The sequence below is a fragment of the Balaenoptera ricei genome, chromosome 5, assembly GCF_028023285.1.
Source record: "Balaenoptera ricei isolate mBalRic1 chromosome 5, mBalRic1.hap2, whole genome shotgun sequence".
Taxonomy (NCBI): domain Eukaryota; kingdom Metazoa; phylum Chordata; class Mammalia; order Artiodactyla; family Balaenopteridae; genus Balaenoptera; species Balaenoptera ricei.
In genome coordinates, this window is record NC_082643.1 from 129,043,617 (window position 1) to 129,062,005 (window position 18,389).

The following is an 18,389-nucleotide window of genomic DNA, read 5'->3' on the forward strand; positions in this document are numbered from 1 at the left end:
CATCTTCAACAACCCCCTCCATTCCTTAATATTCCCTATCCAATCTGTCAGAATCTTCTTTTTTTTTTTTCTTCAAAAGCTCATATCTCATCCCTTCTCCATTCTCAGTTACTGCTGTAGTTCAGGCCTTTACATATCTGGATTAGCCTCACTTGCAATCTGACTATCGTCATACTTCTCCTTTGTTCAAAATTTGCTATAGCTCCTCAGCACTCTGCTCTCCGACTACTTTTAACTTTCCCTTCCACCAGTTTTGTTGTAAAAATTAAATAAAATGTCTATCAAAGAACTTGGTAAAATTAACAGTGCCTTTTCCAAAACTTTATAAACTCCTTGAGGGCAAGGACTAAATGGCATTCTTTTGCATGGGGGGATAATCCCCAAGGAGGACATAACTAGGAGTACTTAAATAATGGTTTATTTAGTAAAATATACCTACTTACCAGACTGGGTACCTATTCATGAGTCAGAGAAAGATCTGAAGGATGAAAATGTGCATTTGTAGAGTATACCAAAAGAATAAAAATACAAAAGAGAAACCCTACTTATTCCCATGATTAAGTGAATAAAGAAATACTTGAAACAGAAAGATATATTTGGTAGCAATAATACTGAAATCATTCCAAAGATCTCAAGGATTTTAGGATTACTGGCTTTTTGAAAACAAGATGAAGTGATTTTTAGCAATAGTTTTAACCTTACCAATTGTGCACACCAAATCACTGATATAGGCATGCCTTTAAAAAAAATCAACTTAGCTAACTTTCAACTTTGAAGATCTTCCCCAATTACCCATTGTATTGTCCTCAGAGACAAAATTCAAGTGAATATCAAAGAGATAGAATCATTAGAAACACTTCGTAATATTATAGTAATTTAGTCAAACAGGTTAATAGTACCTTCTTCAAAATTAATATTTTTACACTGTCGTCCTGAGTCATCCACACGATGTTCTCTTAAAAGAAAAACATAAATATTGTATCCATGAAAGGCTTAGTATAACAGATAATAGTTTAAATTTATTACTAGCTTTCTATTTTTTCACATTCTGGTATAGTTTCTTTTACTGTCTTCTGAGTAATGAAATTATTATGATATATAACCAATAAAATTTTCAAAATACAAGTTACAATTATTATTATATTATCATATAAAATGAAAAAAAGCCTCAATTCATCCAAAACCACACATGAGCTGCCTTAATCAGTATTTGAAGTTTTCCAATGATTTTTAACATGAGTTATAAACATTTTGGACTCTTGGATAAAACACTCCAAAGAAATATAAAGTAACAAAACTTCTGTAGTTTTATAAAATTTTTTCTAATATATAAAAGATAAGAGATATACATTACGAGTAACTTTTGTATCTAAGGTTGAACCTAATCGTTAATCTACTTAAAATGTTGCTTTCATGCCATTTCCCCTACGTAGAAACCTATCATTAGTAAACCAAGACCAAACCTTGAATCTTTAAAGACCTTATAATCTGTTCTTATTCATCATCTATTATTTTAGTTATCAGTACCACATGCATTAGCTGATCAGAAAATATGAACACAACTAGACATCAAAAACCAAATAAAGACATCATAGAAATAATTATTCTCCAACAATGATAATGCTTATTTAATTTCACAATCTACAAGAGTAGTTTTATCATTTCTATCTAATTACCTTAATACAGTAAGAATCAGAATAATATTTAAAATTCCCAGGAAGGCGCCAAGTAAAACTGGTGCTGTGTACATGTTTATCTGCAGCTTAATGGTATCCCATGTCACGCCCTTTTCTCCAATGAGTGCAAAACAAGTCTGAAAAACTTATTAAAATAAAATGTATACAGATTAATTATTATATGGGAGGCACAGGCTAAAATAAACGTGAGAAATATTTACCATAGAATTGGAAGTAATGTATGGAATCATCCATCTGCATCAGGGGCAAGAAAATTGGTTCTTGGTGGGGAGAGGCAAAACATTTACTCTTTTTCTGTATAAAGTACAGATATGCATACAGTACATAAAACACATACAATGTAGATCTGTGGTATTAAAATTTCATGGGATGGAGTGATTAGGAAAGAAATGCCTAAAAAGCCTCCTTAGGGGGACAATAACATAAAAAATGGGTGAGAAGCACTGATGTACAGGCATTCACAAGGGATTATACCTAACATAACTTGTCAGTATTTTCTTTTTTTAAAATACATCTCTGTACAAAATTTAAATTATATAATTTCTTCCATAAGTAAATTATTAAAGTTTAATCAATTTCATTATAAGAAACTGTCACATTTTAACTCAATATTTTAAAATATTACTGTGTATATGGTACTTAAATTATATATATTTAATATCATTTTCAATTTGGATCTGTGGCAAAAATCAGATTGGGTTAAGTATTGGTTTGCTCTCCTGATTTAGATTCTATATCTGGTTCTGCCAGGACTTTACATGCAACCTTAGGGTGAGGATTAAGTAAAATACTGCACCTAAAGCACTTAGAACAGCATCTAGCATATAGTAAGCAGTCAATAAATGTTTGTGCTTATTGATGTGGTTATTATTGGAAAAGTCATCTAATCTTTTCAGGCCTACATTTACTCATCTTTAATACAAAATGTTTTAGTGAATAATCTTTTTTTTTTAATTTTATTTACTTATTTATTTATTTTTTGCTGCGTTGGGTCTTCATTGCTGCGCGCGGGCTTTCTCTAGGTGAGGCGAGCGAGGGCTTCTCATTGAGGTGGCTTCTCTTGTTGAGGAGCACGGGCTCCAGGGGCACAGGCTTCAGTAGTTGTGGCTCGCAGGCTCTAGGTGCACGGGCTTCAGTAGTTGTGGCACACGGGCTTAGTTGCTCTGCACCATGTGGGATCTTCCCAGACCAGGGCTCAAACCCGTGTCCCCTGCATTGGCAGGCAGATTCTTAACCACTGCACCACCAGGGAAGCCCCATGAGTAATCTTTAAAATGCTTTTTAGATGGCCAAAATATTTACTGAGAACCTAAGCCTACACCAGGTACTGTGCTAGAAACTGAGGGTAGAGTGGTAAGTTTAAAAAGACCCAGACTATGCCCTCATGTATATAATAAGGCAATAGGTTCAATTTTTCTAGATTTCTGCTTATATTTTATTCCAGAACACTGAACCAAAATACTAGATTTTGGTGAATGACGAATTAGGCTTTCTTCTGTTGAAGGGAAGTAATGGAAGTAATGGAAACTGGAGGTTGGGGTGTTAATGATGAAGTAAACTGAGTTGGATTCAAATTGATGCTATTTATAACTGCAATATTAAAAGCACGGGCCAATTATATGGCTTTTCAAAGTTATGCTAGGCATAAAAAATTAATTTCTCTACTCATTTAGCAGAAAATTAATTGGCCTTAGGGAAATATTAAATCTCATTAATATATTTTTATATTCATTAAAGTATGAAAGCTTGGAAAGAAGAAGAGACTAGTAAATCTTTTTTAAACTTTCATTTTCTTCGACCTTAGAAAAGTCTTAAAGGTATGGGCAAAAGGCAAAAGGGGAAAAAACCTCCTATAACTTTCCTCAAATCCTTCCATTAAAAGAATTTTGTTTCTCATAAACAGGAAAAAAAAAGCAAACTCTTGCTGAGATGTTAAACTAAATGATTATCTGACAGAATGTATACTTTGGAATCAGACAGTGAAGTTTGAATCTCATATTTCCCATTTACTATCAGGGTGACCCTGGATAATTTACTTAGATTCTCTATGCCTTTGTGTTAATTTGTACAGTGGGACTAATAACATTTAATTTAGGGAACATGAGTTAACACATATAAAGAGCCTAGCCTCACTGCTAGATCAAAAAATATCAGTTTCCCTCCCTTTGCCTTCAGCCATGAGGTTTTATACTTGAATTGCATCTAACATTTGAACCTCAAAAGTTTTCCCAATTCAAATCCAAGTAATGATAAGTGAAGAACACCTACCTGGACCTAGAATAAAACCTAATGCTTGACATGCACTTGTGTTTGCCATGGAACTTGTTCTTTCCTGAAGAGAGGTAGCACCAGCAATATATGATCTAATAACAGCTACATTTCCTAAGAAAAGACACAATAATACAAAGTAAAAGAAAATATTCTCCAGTTTATAAAAATTCAACTTAATTAATTAAGTTAATTCAACTTAATTCAACTTCTGGCTCTATACAGAAGAAGAAATATTAACCTACAACATAGTTACTGCTTCCTCTTTATGATTATACAAGGCATGTATAGTGAACAAATGTATCAATTAATGGAAGATATTACTTTTAGTAAAATGAAAACACAGTTAAAGATGTGAATGAATGAAAAAATGGCATACACTTTAATGGCATTAAACTTTTTCATCATTAAATACCAAGAAAGCATTGAGTGAATGGAGTACTACTAATTGCTACACTATTTTAAAAGAAATATGCTACACACTCTGCATGTTTATAAAAAGAAATCCTAAAAATTTAAGTCAAAAAAATTTGCTTAGCATTTATGTTGAAGAGACTCTGCTAGGGGCTAGAGAATATTTTCAAAAGTCATAAATTGTCTCTAATTACACTAAGTTTACTAGCTAGTTGGTGATAAGGGATGAAAACAGTGCAAAACAGTATATAAGCAAATGCCAGAGACATGTTGGAGAAGCGGTAGTGTAGCCTAAGAAAGCTTCATGGAAGACGTGGAACTTGAACTGAATCTTGAAGGATGAAGAATCATGGGAACAGAAAAGAGAAGCTATAGGTAATGGGAACATCATTAGCAAAGGCAAAATGATAGGAAAGATATTTGCAATGAGACATCTGTATGTTGAATGTCGTATAGGAGATTGAGAAGAGGTGACCCTAGGTGAGAGAAGGCCATAAATGTCAGGATGAATGTGAGTCCAACACAACCAAAAATATACATGCATGCATATTACCTGCTCCAAATCCCACCAATCCACGAGCAACCAACATGTAGTATTTATTATGAGAAGCTGGAACCTGGACATATGCATAGAGGCAGTTGGCTGCCACCGAAATGAAAATGGAAACTGTAAGAGGTTCTTTTCTTGGTCGATAGTTAGACCACAAACCAAATATAGGTGAAGCTACCATTTGGCCAAGGCTAAAAGAAGCAATAACCCAGCCCAAAAAACTTGCATCGGCAGTCTGATCAATCTGCAGAAAAAAGTACAATGCTTTAAGAATTGTTATCCGAGAAAAGTAAAGTAAAAAATCTAAATACATTTTTTCTGACCATGTAACATTTCTTATTAAAAAAATAAAAACAATAATTCTAACACATAAGTTTTATAACATCATTACTTACAGTAAGGAATTCAAACTTCTGACATTACAATTAAATGTGTTAGCAATTCACTATACACAAGGAAAAATGTTTAAGAAACTTCATCTTTTAGAACAATTACAGAAATTCTGTCATAAAAATCTTGTTAAAAAAAATCACATTATATACCTAACAATAACATCATAAAAATAATATGCCATTCTTTAATTCTTGTAAAGTAAATATAATTATTTACCTTACGCTACTCTATAAACTAAACAACCATTAGCACTGTGAATCTATTTTTTTTAACTGGGCACAATAATCAAACGCTTAAAGACAATAATAAAATTTCTCTCATTAAACCTACTACTAATTCTTCCTTTCAGCATAGACAATCCAGGATTCTACCAAAGAGGATTTATATATCATTAATACTGAGGGAAAAACCAAATGATTACAACTCAGAAAATACTTTAAGAAAACAGAAAATTTTAGCTTACAAAAGGGACTATGGAATAAATCAACAGATTGGGTTTTTAAAAATATGGTAGGTTATATAATAATTTGGAAAAATAAGAGCCATTAAATTTTAGGACATAAGTTTAAACATATATAGGTTAAGTGGTAGGACAACTTAATAAGGAAAACCATGGCCTTTTCTTTTCCAAAGATATTTTTTAAAAGCTTAAAATGAAGATATTTAGGTACATTTCTGTTTGTGTGGGATGAGAAATAAGAGTGAATAAGTATAATGACTTCATGTCATATAAATTTAAAAATTAATTTTCAAAAAAGCAATGAAAACAATTTAATATTAAGTGTCTAGTGGTTTGAAAGCAAAAGGATAAAAGTGTCTTCTCAGGATATCAATTGATCATAATAGTCAAGTGTCTGTTTCATGGACAGAAGTGAGCTGACTCTTGAAGATGGCTCTAACAATTTTAACAACATTTGCTATTTTTATTGGATACTATTCTTTACAATGACTGGAAAACTGGAATCTTCTAGAATTCTGCTGGAATTTTAACAGGAAAGTAAAATGGTTTGGAAGATACAGGTTCTATACTACAACAGAAGGTATCAGTTCAGTAATTGAACTGTTATCTGTGCTCCTGTGTGTTTCTCTCTCTCTTATAGTAATAACAGCATGTTGTTTCCAGTCCTCTGGCCGCCTCTAATGATCTCTATCATATTGTTTTCAGGATAAAATCTAAACTACTTATTATGTAAAACTAGCTCACAAGCTGGCCACTGTCTTTCCTCTCTAACTTCGTCTCTCTGCGTGCTCCCTCCCCCCAATTCTAACTTCCAGCCACACAGAACTTTTTGAAGTTTCCAAAATGAGTCAAGCTCTTTGCTTCCAGGCCTTTGCACAGGTTCCTCTACTGCCCCTTCCATCAGGAATGCCTTTCCAAACTCCTACTCCCTGGCCCTGACTGCTCCTCTGGTGGCCAGTTTCTGTAGGCCTTCCAAACTCAGCTCAGATGTAACTGCTTTGGGGAGATCTTCCAGGATCTCTTCAGTCTGGATCAGCAACATCTCCCTAACCCCCATGTCTGTCTGTCTGTGTCAGTCTGTGTGTACATCTCTCTCTCCCCCGGCCCCCACTCCTTCTCTGTCTCTCTCGGCCTCTCTCCCTCTCCCTCTAGCTCTCTCTCCCCTGTGAACACGCACACACACTCACACATCATGCTCTTAGACTCTTACCCACTCATATTGTATGGTAATTATCTGTAAACTTGTTTGGTTTTGCACACTTCAGTAAAAGTTAGATCCGTCTCTTCTTTTAAAAAAAAAAAGCCCACAGTGCGTAGTACTGAATTTCAAAACATTCTTCTCTAAACATGTTAATAATACTGACAAAGTCAAAGTTCTAGAAATCTTAATGCTTTGCTATGGGAGCTGAGATGTGTTCCAAGCCTCCTCAACTATTTACTTATAGATTATTGCTTATTCAGCCAATTAACAGTCATTAAGGCGTTCTCTGTGACAAAACCTGAGCGAGGCAATATGAATACAAATTGAATAAACACAGTTCTTGCCATCAAGGAGTTTCCAAACCAGGTTCTACTTATTTGATTCTGAAAAATCCTGCATTTTTGAGTAGCTGAGGAAAAAAACCAGCATGCTTTAATTCTTTATCTGTCAAATGAGGGTAACTTCACAGAGTTGTTATGAGAATTATTTAAGCCAAGACATGTATAGTGCCTAGGGTCATGTCTGCCTATAGTATGCACTAAATGAATGTTACCTATACATAAAAAATTAATATTTCTTAGTATTTTGTTTTTACTGATATGTCAGTTTTATTATTATATTTTATTGTAACATGCATGAGTAGTCCCACTATGTCCCTGGGCCTATAGATAACCTATCATTCCAATTCAAAATCTGGGTTTAAGAATATGAGTTTTCCTGGAAATCAATCACAACTCTGGGCAACACAGGCTACAGAATCACTGGGCTGATAGCTGTCTATCAGCCAGGGCCAGAAGCACAAGTCAGAGATTCACAGCAGTGCCAAATTCCTTTCAGACAGATAACTTACTGTTTGGGGGTTTTAGAGGGGTGGTTTTGGCCTAGCTTTTTATCTTTCTCACAGATGACTTTTAAGCTAAGTAATATCTGGTAACATATTATTGTAAAAGAGATAGTAGCCTTAAATTAAAAATGAAAATTTTGATAAACAGCAAGGACCTACTGTATAGGACCTACTATATTCAGTAGCTTGTAAAAACCTATAATGGAAACGAATCTGAAAAAGAATATGTGTGTGTGTGTGTGTGTGTGTGTGTGTATAACTGAATCACTTTGCTATATACCTAAAACATTGTAAATCAACTATACTTCAATAAAATAAATAAACAAATAAAATTTTAAAAAAAGAATGAAAAATCTTAAGGCAGTGGGTAACATAGAACTGTAGAGTCAGATTTTGGTTTCAGATAGGCTTGATTCTGCCATTTTCTAGCTGTGTGAATCTTGGGCAAGCTACCTAACTTCTCTAGCCTGAGTTTCTTTATCTGTTAAACAGGAGTGATAATGACCACCTCACAGAGTTGTTATGAAGATCAAAAGATGATTTAGATGAAAGATTTAGTATTGTGCCTGGCACACAATAAGCTATCAATATTATTCTGAAATAACTTGAGAAAATTAACTCACAAGGTTTTTGGTGAAAATGTTATGCTTGTATTGCCAAAGAACTAGTGATGTGTTCGTGTGCTCTCAATAAATTTCCCTTTGAAGAGATTGCAAATATCTGGAGAAAGGAGTGTACCTTTTCAAAATTCAACTTATTATGCTGAGTAGACCTAATTTTGTAAATACCTTTCTTTTGAGAATTTTGAGGTTAAAAAAACTAGATACAGGGATCATAGAAATCAAGAGTTTTGATACATGGAAATACATATTTTAGCACAGAAGATATTGCTCCAGAATTGTTAAATATTCTGTTCCAATTCTAATAATTCTGCCAGTATGGAAAGAATTTTTAGTGTCATGAGTAATGATTTCATGTAAAATAAATTTTTAATTAGTTTAAATTAATTTTCAAAATGGCAGTGAAAACGTGGCACTAAATCACTAAAAAGTAAAATGTGTATTTTTTTCCTATATTTCTTTTAAAAGATAGCATAACAAAATAGCATTTTTAAGTTAAAAATTGTAAAAACTAAAAAATCTAAAATGAAATATAAGATGTCAATAAATTTCTTATATAATAGGTATAATTTTTAAACCCTAAATATTCATCAAATGTGTCTACTATTTTTGTTGAAGCCATCCAACCATTCTAACAATCTGGTAGAGAAGTTAGGTAAACTCTCTGTAACACACTGTTACAACACTCAATGATAAGTATTAATGATAAAGGGATATGGAAGCACATAGGAAAACCTTCTAATGCAAACTGGGGTGAGGGACAGTAAGAAAAGGCTTTTCAGAGGAGGTGACATTGGAGCAAAGCCTTGAAGAATTAATAAAAACTAGTGGAGAAGAAGGGAGGAAGGGAATGGCAGAGGAAAGGAGAGATGGAGGGAAGGAAAGCACTCCAGAAAAAAAAGGAGGAAAAAGTGTAAAGATCTGAGGACCTTAGGTTCATCCAAGTACATCATATAATAAATTACTGGCTATAGATCTAATATTGGCCAAGGCTCAGGATCTAGGCTGAAACACACACACACACACACACACACACACACACACACTCTCTCTCTCTCTCTCTCTCTCTCTTCTGGAGAAAACCAAAATATAAGGGGCAAGTTGATAGAGAAAAATACACAAAATAATTTAAGAATAAAGAGTTAAGAGTAATGTCATGGAAGCTAAGAGAGAGTTTCAAGAAGCAAAGAGAGGACAACAATGTCAAACACTACCCAAATGTCACCTAAAGTAAGGACTGAAAAGTATCTACTATTTGGTGAGCGATTAAGTCATTGGAGACCTCATCAAGAGCAGTTGCAGGGTAGCAGAGGAGTTAATCAGATTGTAGCAGGTTAAGGAGTGAAGAGGAGTTAGGAAGCACAGAGGAACTCCTTCAAGAACCTTAACTGAAATATTATTATAGATTAATTATGTCTCCAACTTAAATACTGATTTTTAATAAATTCATTACTGGAATTTTAAGACAGAACTGACAGTTATATGTCAAATATATTTTTTAAAAAGGTAGAATTGACAGGACTTGATCATCAACTGATGATCAACTGATGTCAGAGTACCCACCAAACTTGCATCTTCTTGTCACTCCCTCCTTCCCATGTAGTAACCACAGCATCAAAATACATATATTGTCTATTCTTTTCACAATGTCCCCTGACAACCCAAATTAATTCTATCAGCAAGCATGAAATTATCCCATAGCAATATCATTTATACATTTTAGGAATTCAGACTATGTCTAGCTTAGTTTCCTTTTTATTAGGGAAGGGGTATGGATGGGATGGGAAAGTGGCTAATAAGCAGGTGACCATACATCTACATTTGCCTGTGATTGGATATAATCCTATTTTCCTGCTAAAGCACTCTTTTCACTTCAAGAGTGCTCTGGTTTGCACAATAAAGCATACGGTCACCTTACTTATAAGCCTCTTTTGAAGAATTACTATCTCAAGTTATTTTAGTAAAGATTAAATCAGAATACCAAAGAGACTCTCTAGAAAACTCTTAACTACATAAGAGTTATTACTACTATAGCTACTTAAGAGAAGAATAAAGTGCACAAACCTTTTGGAGATATGGCCATATTGACATTATCACAATAGAAAATCCTGTGAAGAGGCAAATTCTGTTATTCATACTTAATAATAATTTCATCACTATAGATACAAATTTTTGAACTATAGCATGGATTTTAAAACATCATTCTGAATTTACAAATTTATGACCACAAATGTCTAATTTATTAAGCAATGGGGTTTTATTTATCAGAAGGAAAATAAATATTAAAGGCTGGAAAACATATATATAATTATAGTCCCTCACCATAATTAACATAATAAAAGCAGAGGGCCTATTTCTCCTTATTCACGTGTCTTTACTGTAAATGAAAATTACTGGAACTTCCCTGGTGGCGCAGTGGTTAAGAATCCGCCTGCCAACGCAGGGGACACGGGTTCGAGTCCTGGTCTGGGAGGATCCCACATGACGTGGAGCAACTAAGCCCGTGCGCCACAACTACTGAGCCTGCGCTCTACAGCCCACGAGCCACAACCACTGAGCCCGCATGCCACAACTACTGAAGCCTGTGCACCTAGAGCCCGTGCTCTGCAACAAGAGAAGCCACTGCAATGAGAAGACTGTGCGCTGCAACGAAGAGTAGCCCCTGCTCACTGCAACTAGAGAAAGCCCATGCACCGCAACTAGAGAAAGCCCACGCACAGCAACGAAGACCCAATGCAGCCAAAAATAAATAAATAAATACATTTATTTAAAAAAAAAAAAAAGAAAAGAAAATTACTGAGAGCTTTGTTAAGTTTTTATAGCAGAAATGAATGGCGGTAAGGCTACTTTGTTACAGAGGAATTCCTAGACTTCTAATCTGTGTTGTTTGGGAGAGATAATTCACTGTAGGGAGGATTAAGAAGAAGGAAAATGATCTTTAAAGGGAGCAGTGGCTATAAAGAACCAGAATTTCTCAAGATGGGCATACCTTAAAAGAAAATTATCTCTGCTAGCTTTTATTGCTTGAGAACTGTAATGATAAACTCCAATGTTATTTGTCGATTTTAAATATTAGGCACATCCAATCACAATTCTATCAAGGCTATTTAAAAAAAAAAACAGCTCTATTAAGATATAATTCACAATGAATTCACCCATTTAAAGTGTACAATTCAATGGTTCTTAGCGTGCCAGATATGTGCAACCATGACTACAGTCAATTTTAGAAAATTTTAGTCACCTCAAAAAGAAACCCTGGGGGCTTCCCTGGTGGCGCAGTGGTTGAGAGTCTGCCTGCCAATGCAGGGCACACGGGTTCGAGCCCTGGTCTGGGAAGATCCCACATGCTGCAGAGCGACTGGGCCCGTGAGCCACAGTTGCTGAGCCTGCGTGTCTGGAGCCTGTGCTCCGCAACAAGGGAGGCCGCGATAATGAGAGGCCCGCGCACCGCGATGAGGGGTGGCCCCCGCTTGCCGCAACTGGAGAAAGCCCTCGCACAGAAACGAAGACCCAACACAGCCATAAATAAATAAATAAATAAATAAAAATTGTATAACTTAAAAAAAAAAAAAAGAAACCCTGGACCCTTTAGCTATACTCTGCTATCCTCTATCATTTCCCCAACAGCCCTAAGCAACCACTAATCTACTTTCTGTCTCTATAGATTTTCCTATTCTGGACTTTCATATGAATAGAATCACATAATATGTGGTTTTTTGTGTCTGGCTTCTTTCTTTGCATAATGCTTTCAAGGTTCATCTATGTTGTAGCAGTATCAGTACTACATTCCTTTTTAAAAGTCTGTTTTAAAAAATAATTTAATTATTAGTTTCATCTTAGTGTATTTTGAATTAACACATTGACTTGATGAAAAGAATCAATTAATGTTTGAAAATAAGACTACTATCTCACAATCAAGAAACTTGTGAACAGGTAAAATGTTTCACATGCCAATTAAAATCTAAAGTTAAAAAATTTTTTGCTGTTAAATTTGAAATTATTACTTATATTTTAGATAAGTGAGTACAAAAATTAGAAGTGCTTTAAATAAAAAAACAATCTGTTGCAGAGATTGTTACCTAAACAACATTCATTTGCCCCCTTCCTCCTCTCTGATAGAATCCTGGTTGTATTGAGGTATCCATCACTCCTCCACAAAGCCACAGGCTTTAGAGGACACTGTGTCCACCCCAAATTCCAGAGGGTAGATCCTGATTAGATCTCACTATCCCAGCTGATGATGGGTTTAGAAATTAACAGGTAACCCAATTCTGCCCAGTGAGAAATAAGGGGAGGTCTACTTTGGGACCTCTAAGAAAGGACCCCTCATCTCTTTGGAGGTTTAAAAAATAAGTCCCTTTCAATCAATAAAAATTACTGTGGAAGGATGTGACACGTGGAACTGCTGCCGCATCCCTCCTATAGCCTAAGAATGAAGGCAATATGCAGAAGAGAGCAAAACCAAAAAACTTATTCAGAAGCAGAGCCAGTGAACTTCACTTGGAGTTGTCCCACTATGGATATCTTATAAGAAAATACAAATTACTGTTCAAGCCAATTTGAATCAACATTTTTTCCTGATATTTGTGGAAAGCATAATAATAGATATACAATCCAAAAAAATGTTGAAAATATCCTTTATTTTGTACTTTTCTTTAGTTTTAGCTTTATTTAAAATCTATTTTTACTCAATGTTGAATCATAAAGAAGACTGGCAAGAGAGAGAGAACAAGAGGGTGACCTGGGATAAATAGAAAGGATATGGAAAACAACTTAGTCAAATGACCTTCACGAAATCCATGTCAGGGAAAGAAACCATTTGTAAAATTATTACCTACAGACTTAGAGTCCACGCTTGGAAAAAAAATTGATTCCCTAAAACATTCCTTTATAAACTATCACAGTATTGAGAATTCCTATATATTTTCATTCCTTACCATTTTTAACATAATTACAGTTCTTAATATTAAAATTTTTTTCCTCATAAAGGTTAACTTTTTCAGTAAATATATTTTCAGAAATAATGTTAATAGGTTAAAATAATCAAGCTATACAGATTAATATTCTTGGACTTTACTATTGGTATGTGTCAATATAAAAGTTAAATGAGGTTCACAGGCAACAAAAGAAAAAAGCAAATACATTAAACTACATCAAAATTTAAAACTTCTGTGAATCAAAGGGCACAATCAGCAGAGTGAAAAAAAGAGTCACGGAATGGTTGAAAATATTTGCAAATCATATATCTGATCAGGGATTAATATTCAGAATATATAAAGAACTCCTACAACTCAACAACAACAAAAAACAACCTTATTTAAAAAATGGGCAAAGGACTTGAACAGACATTTCTCCAAAGAAGATATACAGATAGTCAATATGCACGTGAAAAGATGCCTAACGTGAGTAATCATCAAGGAGATACAAATCAAAATCACAATGAGCTACTACCCCATTAGAACGACTAATGTCAAATAAACATAAAATAAGAGTTGGTGAGGATGTGGAAAAATTTGAACCCTGACTGTTGATGGGAATGTAAAATGCAGCAGCAGCTATGGAAAAAAGTATAGCAGTTCCTCAAAAAATTAAAAATAGAATTATCATATGATATAGCAATTCCATTTCTGGATATATACCCAAAAGAACTGAAAGCAGGATGTTAAAGAGATATTTGCACACCCATGTTCACAGCAGCTATTTGTAAGAAACAAGACATGGAATCAACCCAAATGTTCATCAACAGATAAATGGATAAACAAAATGTGGTATACACTGAAGGGGATCAGAACATGCTACCCCAAAATATGCTGCTTCGGCATATTGATTATTTTGAGCTGAAGGCAACTAACAAACAGCAGACACAGAAGGGCTTTCTGTCTTCCCCCTTTCTGCCTAAAAACTGGGCATAAATTTCCCCTGAGAAATGTACTCTTCCAGTACCAGGAAGAAGAAAACATTCTTATCACTGGAGATGGAGCATGAATGCTGAGATGAGTCTGCACAAACAAACCTTACTCAAATAACCCTCATCCCCCATTAGTTTCCCCCATGTATTTCCTACTCACTTTCCCACAATTTACCATTCCTAGAAAGCCAACCCCTTTTCTTTGTCTAGTCACCTCTCCACAAGTAGAGACCTTTGTTAAAATAGTATATAAGTCGCTGAGTCTAACCCTTTCTTTGGGGTTTTCACTTTTCTATGAAGCCCCGTATGTCACATAAAAATACTAACATCAAATAAATTTTTATGCTTTTCTCCTGTTGATCTGCCTTTTTTTTAAAAAATAAATTTATTTATTTTATTTTTAGCTGTGTTGGGTCTTCGTTTCTGTGCGAGGGCTTTCCCTAGTTGCGGTGAGCGGGGGCCACTCTTCATCACGGTGCGCGGGCCTCTCACTGTCGCGGCCTCTCTTGTTGCGGAGCACAGGCTCCAGACGCGCAGGCTCAGTAATTATGGCTCACAGGTCCAGCTGCTCTGCGGCATGTGGGATCTTCCCAGACCAGGGCTCGAACCCGTGTCCCCTGCATAGGCAGGCAGATTCTCAACCACTGCGCCACCAGGGAAGCCCCTGATCTGCCTTTTGTCAGTTTAATTTGCAGGCCCCAAATTAAAAACCTTTCCTTTACTTTCTTAGCTATAAAACCTAAGAAAGTAAACGAAAAGTTTTCCCTCTCCTAGAATTTATACAACAGACTATTATTCAGCCTTAAAAAGGAAGGAAATTCTGACACATGCTACAACATGGATGAACTTTGAGGACATCACGCTAAATGAAATAAACTAGTCACAAAATTAAAAATACTGTATGATTTCATTTATATGAACTATCTAGAGTAGTCAAGTTCATAGAAACAGAAAGCAAAATGACGGTTAACGGTGGCTGAGGGAAGGGGAAATGAGTTGTTGATTAATGGGTATAGAGTTTCAATTTTGCAAGATAAAAAAGTTCTGGAGATTGGTTATACAACCATGTAGAGATATTTAACACCTCTGATCTTAGAAATGGTTAAGATGGTACATTTTATGTTATGTGGTTTTTTACCACAATAAAAAAATAATTTTTAATTAAATGACATTAAAATATGATATTTTATCTAAATTTTTTAAATTATGTATAATTTCTAATACTTACCTACACTGCTAAGAAACATAGTAAGATACAGAATCCTAATAGATCTCCATCGGCTCTTATAATGCTCCTCAGTTTCTATAATATCCCATTCTCTAGGTATAAAGAAGAAAAAAGTAGTATAAAGTTATCTCAGTATATGCAAATCTTTCTGTGGCACAATTTTATTTTCTCTCTCCTAAAGTCATGAAAATTATATGATAGAGGTATAATTTACTAATATTGGTTTTTACTATACTAATTCATCTATAAATAAGTATTATATCTTTTAATTTCTATGGATTATATTTATGGATCACTGTGCATAGAAACTTGGGAGACATGAGGCAGCTTAAAAAGGGAAAACATTTAGTGAACCAATTATTTTGCTATTGTTGGCATGCTATAAACTTATGAATCAAGCATGTTTAAATTTGCTAAACTGACAAAATGAATAAAGTATATCAAAATAAATAAAATAAACTAGCTACAACCATTAGATCTCCTACAGGTGGGATATACAACTAGTAACTATTAAAGGATAATAACTGTCATCATTATGACATGCTCTACTTGATGACAGCAAATTAACTTTGCTGTAGGAAGCTATTTTAGTTGGGTACTTTCAGCAAAATTAATATAAAAGTGACACTAGGAAGGTTTGATGTGACCTAAGACATTCGTAGCCCTGGGGCCTCCTGAAACATCTGCCTTTGCTCCAACACAGGTTACCAGACAAGCTCTGTTACTGGACCAAAGAGAGACCAAGGCCCCTCCAGACTGGGTTGATCTTTCACTATCACCCTTGACCTGGATTAAGGGCACGTATGTTAACCACGTAGCCTACCTCTGTCAGGTGATAACATTAGCATGTGTACCCATTACATTTTCACATATGCACACAAAAAGAGTTAACAAATTTACCCTAATATAAGCATTATGTTTTCAAATAATTAAGACGAGCACAACAGACAAAATGCCATCTTATCTTCCAACATTATTTTCTAAAATAGACTTAGAACTGTTAGTCTTCAAAAAAGAAACTTTTTTTTTTTTAAATGTGATGTGACTGGGAATGTTAGAGAGGGAATGAAGAAGAGAAATAACATTTATTAGATCTATTATGTGCCAGATATATTAGTTCCTGATATAATATACATGAAGCGCTTAACACTGTATATGCTGTTCCACAAAAACAGACTGTAATGTCGCATACCTGAAAAATAGCAGAACCCCAGATGCTCGTATTTGCAAATCAATATATTGAAATTTGGAATACATAATGCAGATACAGGAAGTCCCCTACATACGAACCTTCAAGTTGCAAACTTTCAAAGATGCAAACATGCATTTGCATGTCCAATCACATAAGTTAGTTCACGTGTCTGGCAAACATGGTCACACGTGTGCATCCTCTACAAGTGGTTGTGCTTTTGTGTACTTTACGGTACAGTACTGTATAGAGTACAGTAGTACAGTATCTTTATTTCAAGCCCAGGATGTCCGGAAGCAAGCATGAAAGCAGCGGTGATGTGTCTGGTACTGCTAAGAAGTGCCAAGTGATAACGATGGAAACAAAAGTGAAAATAATTGAGAGAGTGGAGCGAGGCAAAAAGATGGTAGACGTCGCTCATTCTTATAACATGAATCGTTCAACCATCAGCACGATTCTAAGAACATGGACGAGATCATGGAACACATGAAGTCTGATGTGCCAGTGATGTCGACAATAATATCAAAGAAGCGTGGAAAAACGATGGAGATGGAGAAAGTTCTCAGGGTGTGGATGCAGGATCAGTATCAGTGTTGAGTCCCACTCAGCTTAATGCTGATTCAAGAGGAAGCCAAAAGCCTTTATGAAGAATTGAAGAAGAAACACGGTGAAGAATCAAAGGGCGCACCTTTTAAGGCCAGCCATGGCTGGTTTCATCAGTTCAATGCTACAGCCAAGCTTCACAACGTAAAAGTAAGTGGCGAGGCAGCGAGTGCAGATACGGTAGCTGCCTGGGAATTTCCTGAAACGCTTTGAGAAATTATTGATGAAGGCACGTATTCACCCAAGCAGGTTCTTATTGTGGATGAGAGAGGACTGTACTGGAAGAGGATGCCAGACCAAAGTTACATCAGTAAGGAGGAAAAGTCGATGGCAGGCTATAGAGCAGCAAAGGATAGGCTCTGTTGTCTGGTGGCAATGCTTCTGGCGATATGAAGCTGAAGCCTCTCTTAGTTTATCATTCAGAGAACCCAAGAGCCCTTAAAAACATAGCCAAGGGCTCTCTTCCTGTTGTGTGGAAGAGTAACCCCAAAGCCCGGGTTACACAGGCCATTTTCCAGGATTGGTTTTTCCACCACTTTATCCCGGAGGTAGAGAAATATTGTTTGGAGAAGGACGTCCCATTCAACATTCTTTTGCTGCTCGATAATGCTCCAGACCACCCCCCATTCATGAACGACTTTCATCCTAACATCAAAGTAGTGCATCTGCCACCAAGTACTATGTCCCTCATCCAACTTATGGACCAGGGAATTACAGCCACTTTCAAGAAATATTATTTACGTTACACTTTTAGTCAGGCAGTAAAGGCGACTGACGAATCAGGAACAACCTTGCGACAATTTTGCGAGGACTATAACATCTACAAGGCCATAAAAAACATGGACTTTGCTTGGCGTGAGGTTACGGCCGTCACCATGAATGGGGTTTGGAAGAAACTTTGCCCGCAGTTTGTTCATGATTTTCATGGATTTGAGAAGGTGGATGAGGAGTCCAAAGAGGTCTTCAGCAACTTAGTGACCCTCAGCGAGAAGCCAGAGCTAGATCTGCAAGAGG

The 18,389-nt window shown here is 35.5% G+C and overlaps 1 protein-coding gene across 7 annotated transcripts in view; it reads right to left on the minus strand.

Moving 5' to 3' along the window:
- MFSD8 (major facilitator superfamily domain containing 8) overlaps positions 1 to 18,389 on the minus strand; it is a 127,896-nt gene that overhangs the window by 24,866 nt on the left and 84,641 nt on the right. For all 7 annotated transcript variants that reach the window (XM_059923576.1, XM_059923579.1, XM_059923575.1 and 4 more), the window contains 6 exons: positions 15,584 to 15,675; positions 10,512 to 10,555; positions 4,933 to 5,173; positions 3,966 to 4,079; positions 1,677 to 1,821; positions 900 to 955 (listed from right to left, as the gene is read on the minus strand). In XM_059923576.1, the coding sequence (XP_059779559.1) occupies positions 900 to 955; positions 1,677 to 1,821; positions 3,966 to 4,079; positions 4,933 to 5,173; positions 10,512 to 10,555; positions 15,584 to 15,675 (692 nt within the window). The remainder of the gene's footprint in view (positions 1 to 899; positions 956 to 1,676; positions 1,822 to 3,965; positions 4,080 to 4,932; positions 5,174 to 10,511; positions 10,556 to 15,583; positions 15,676 to 18,389) is intronic.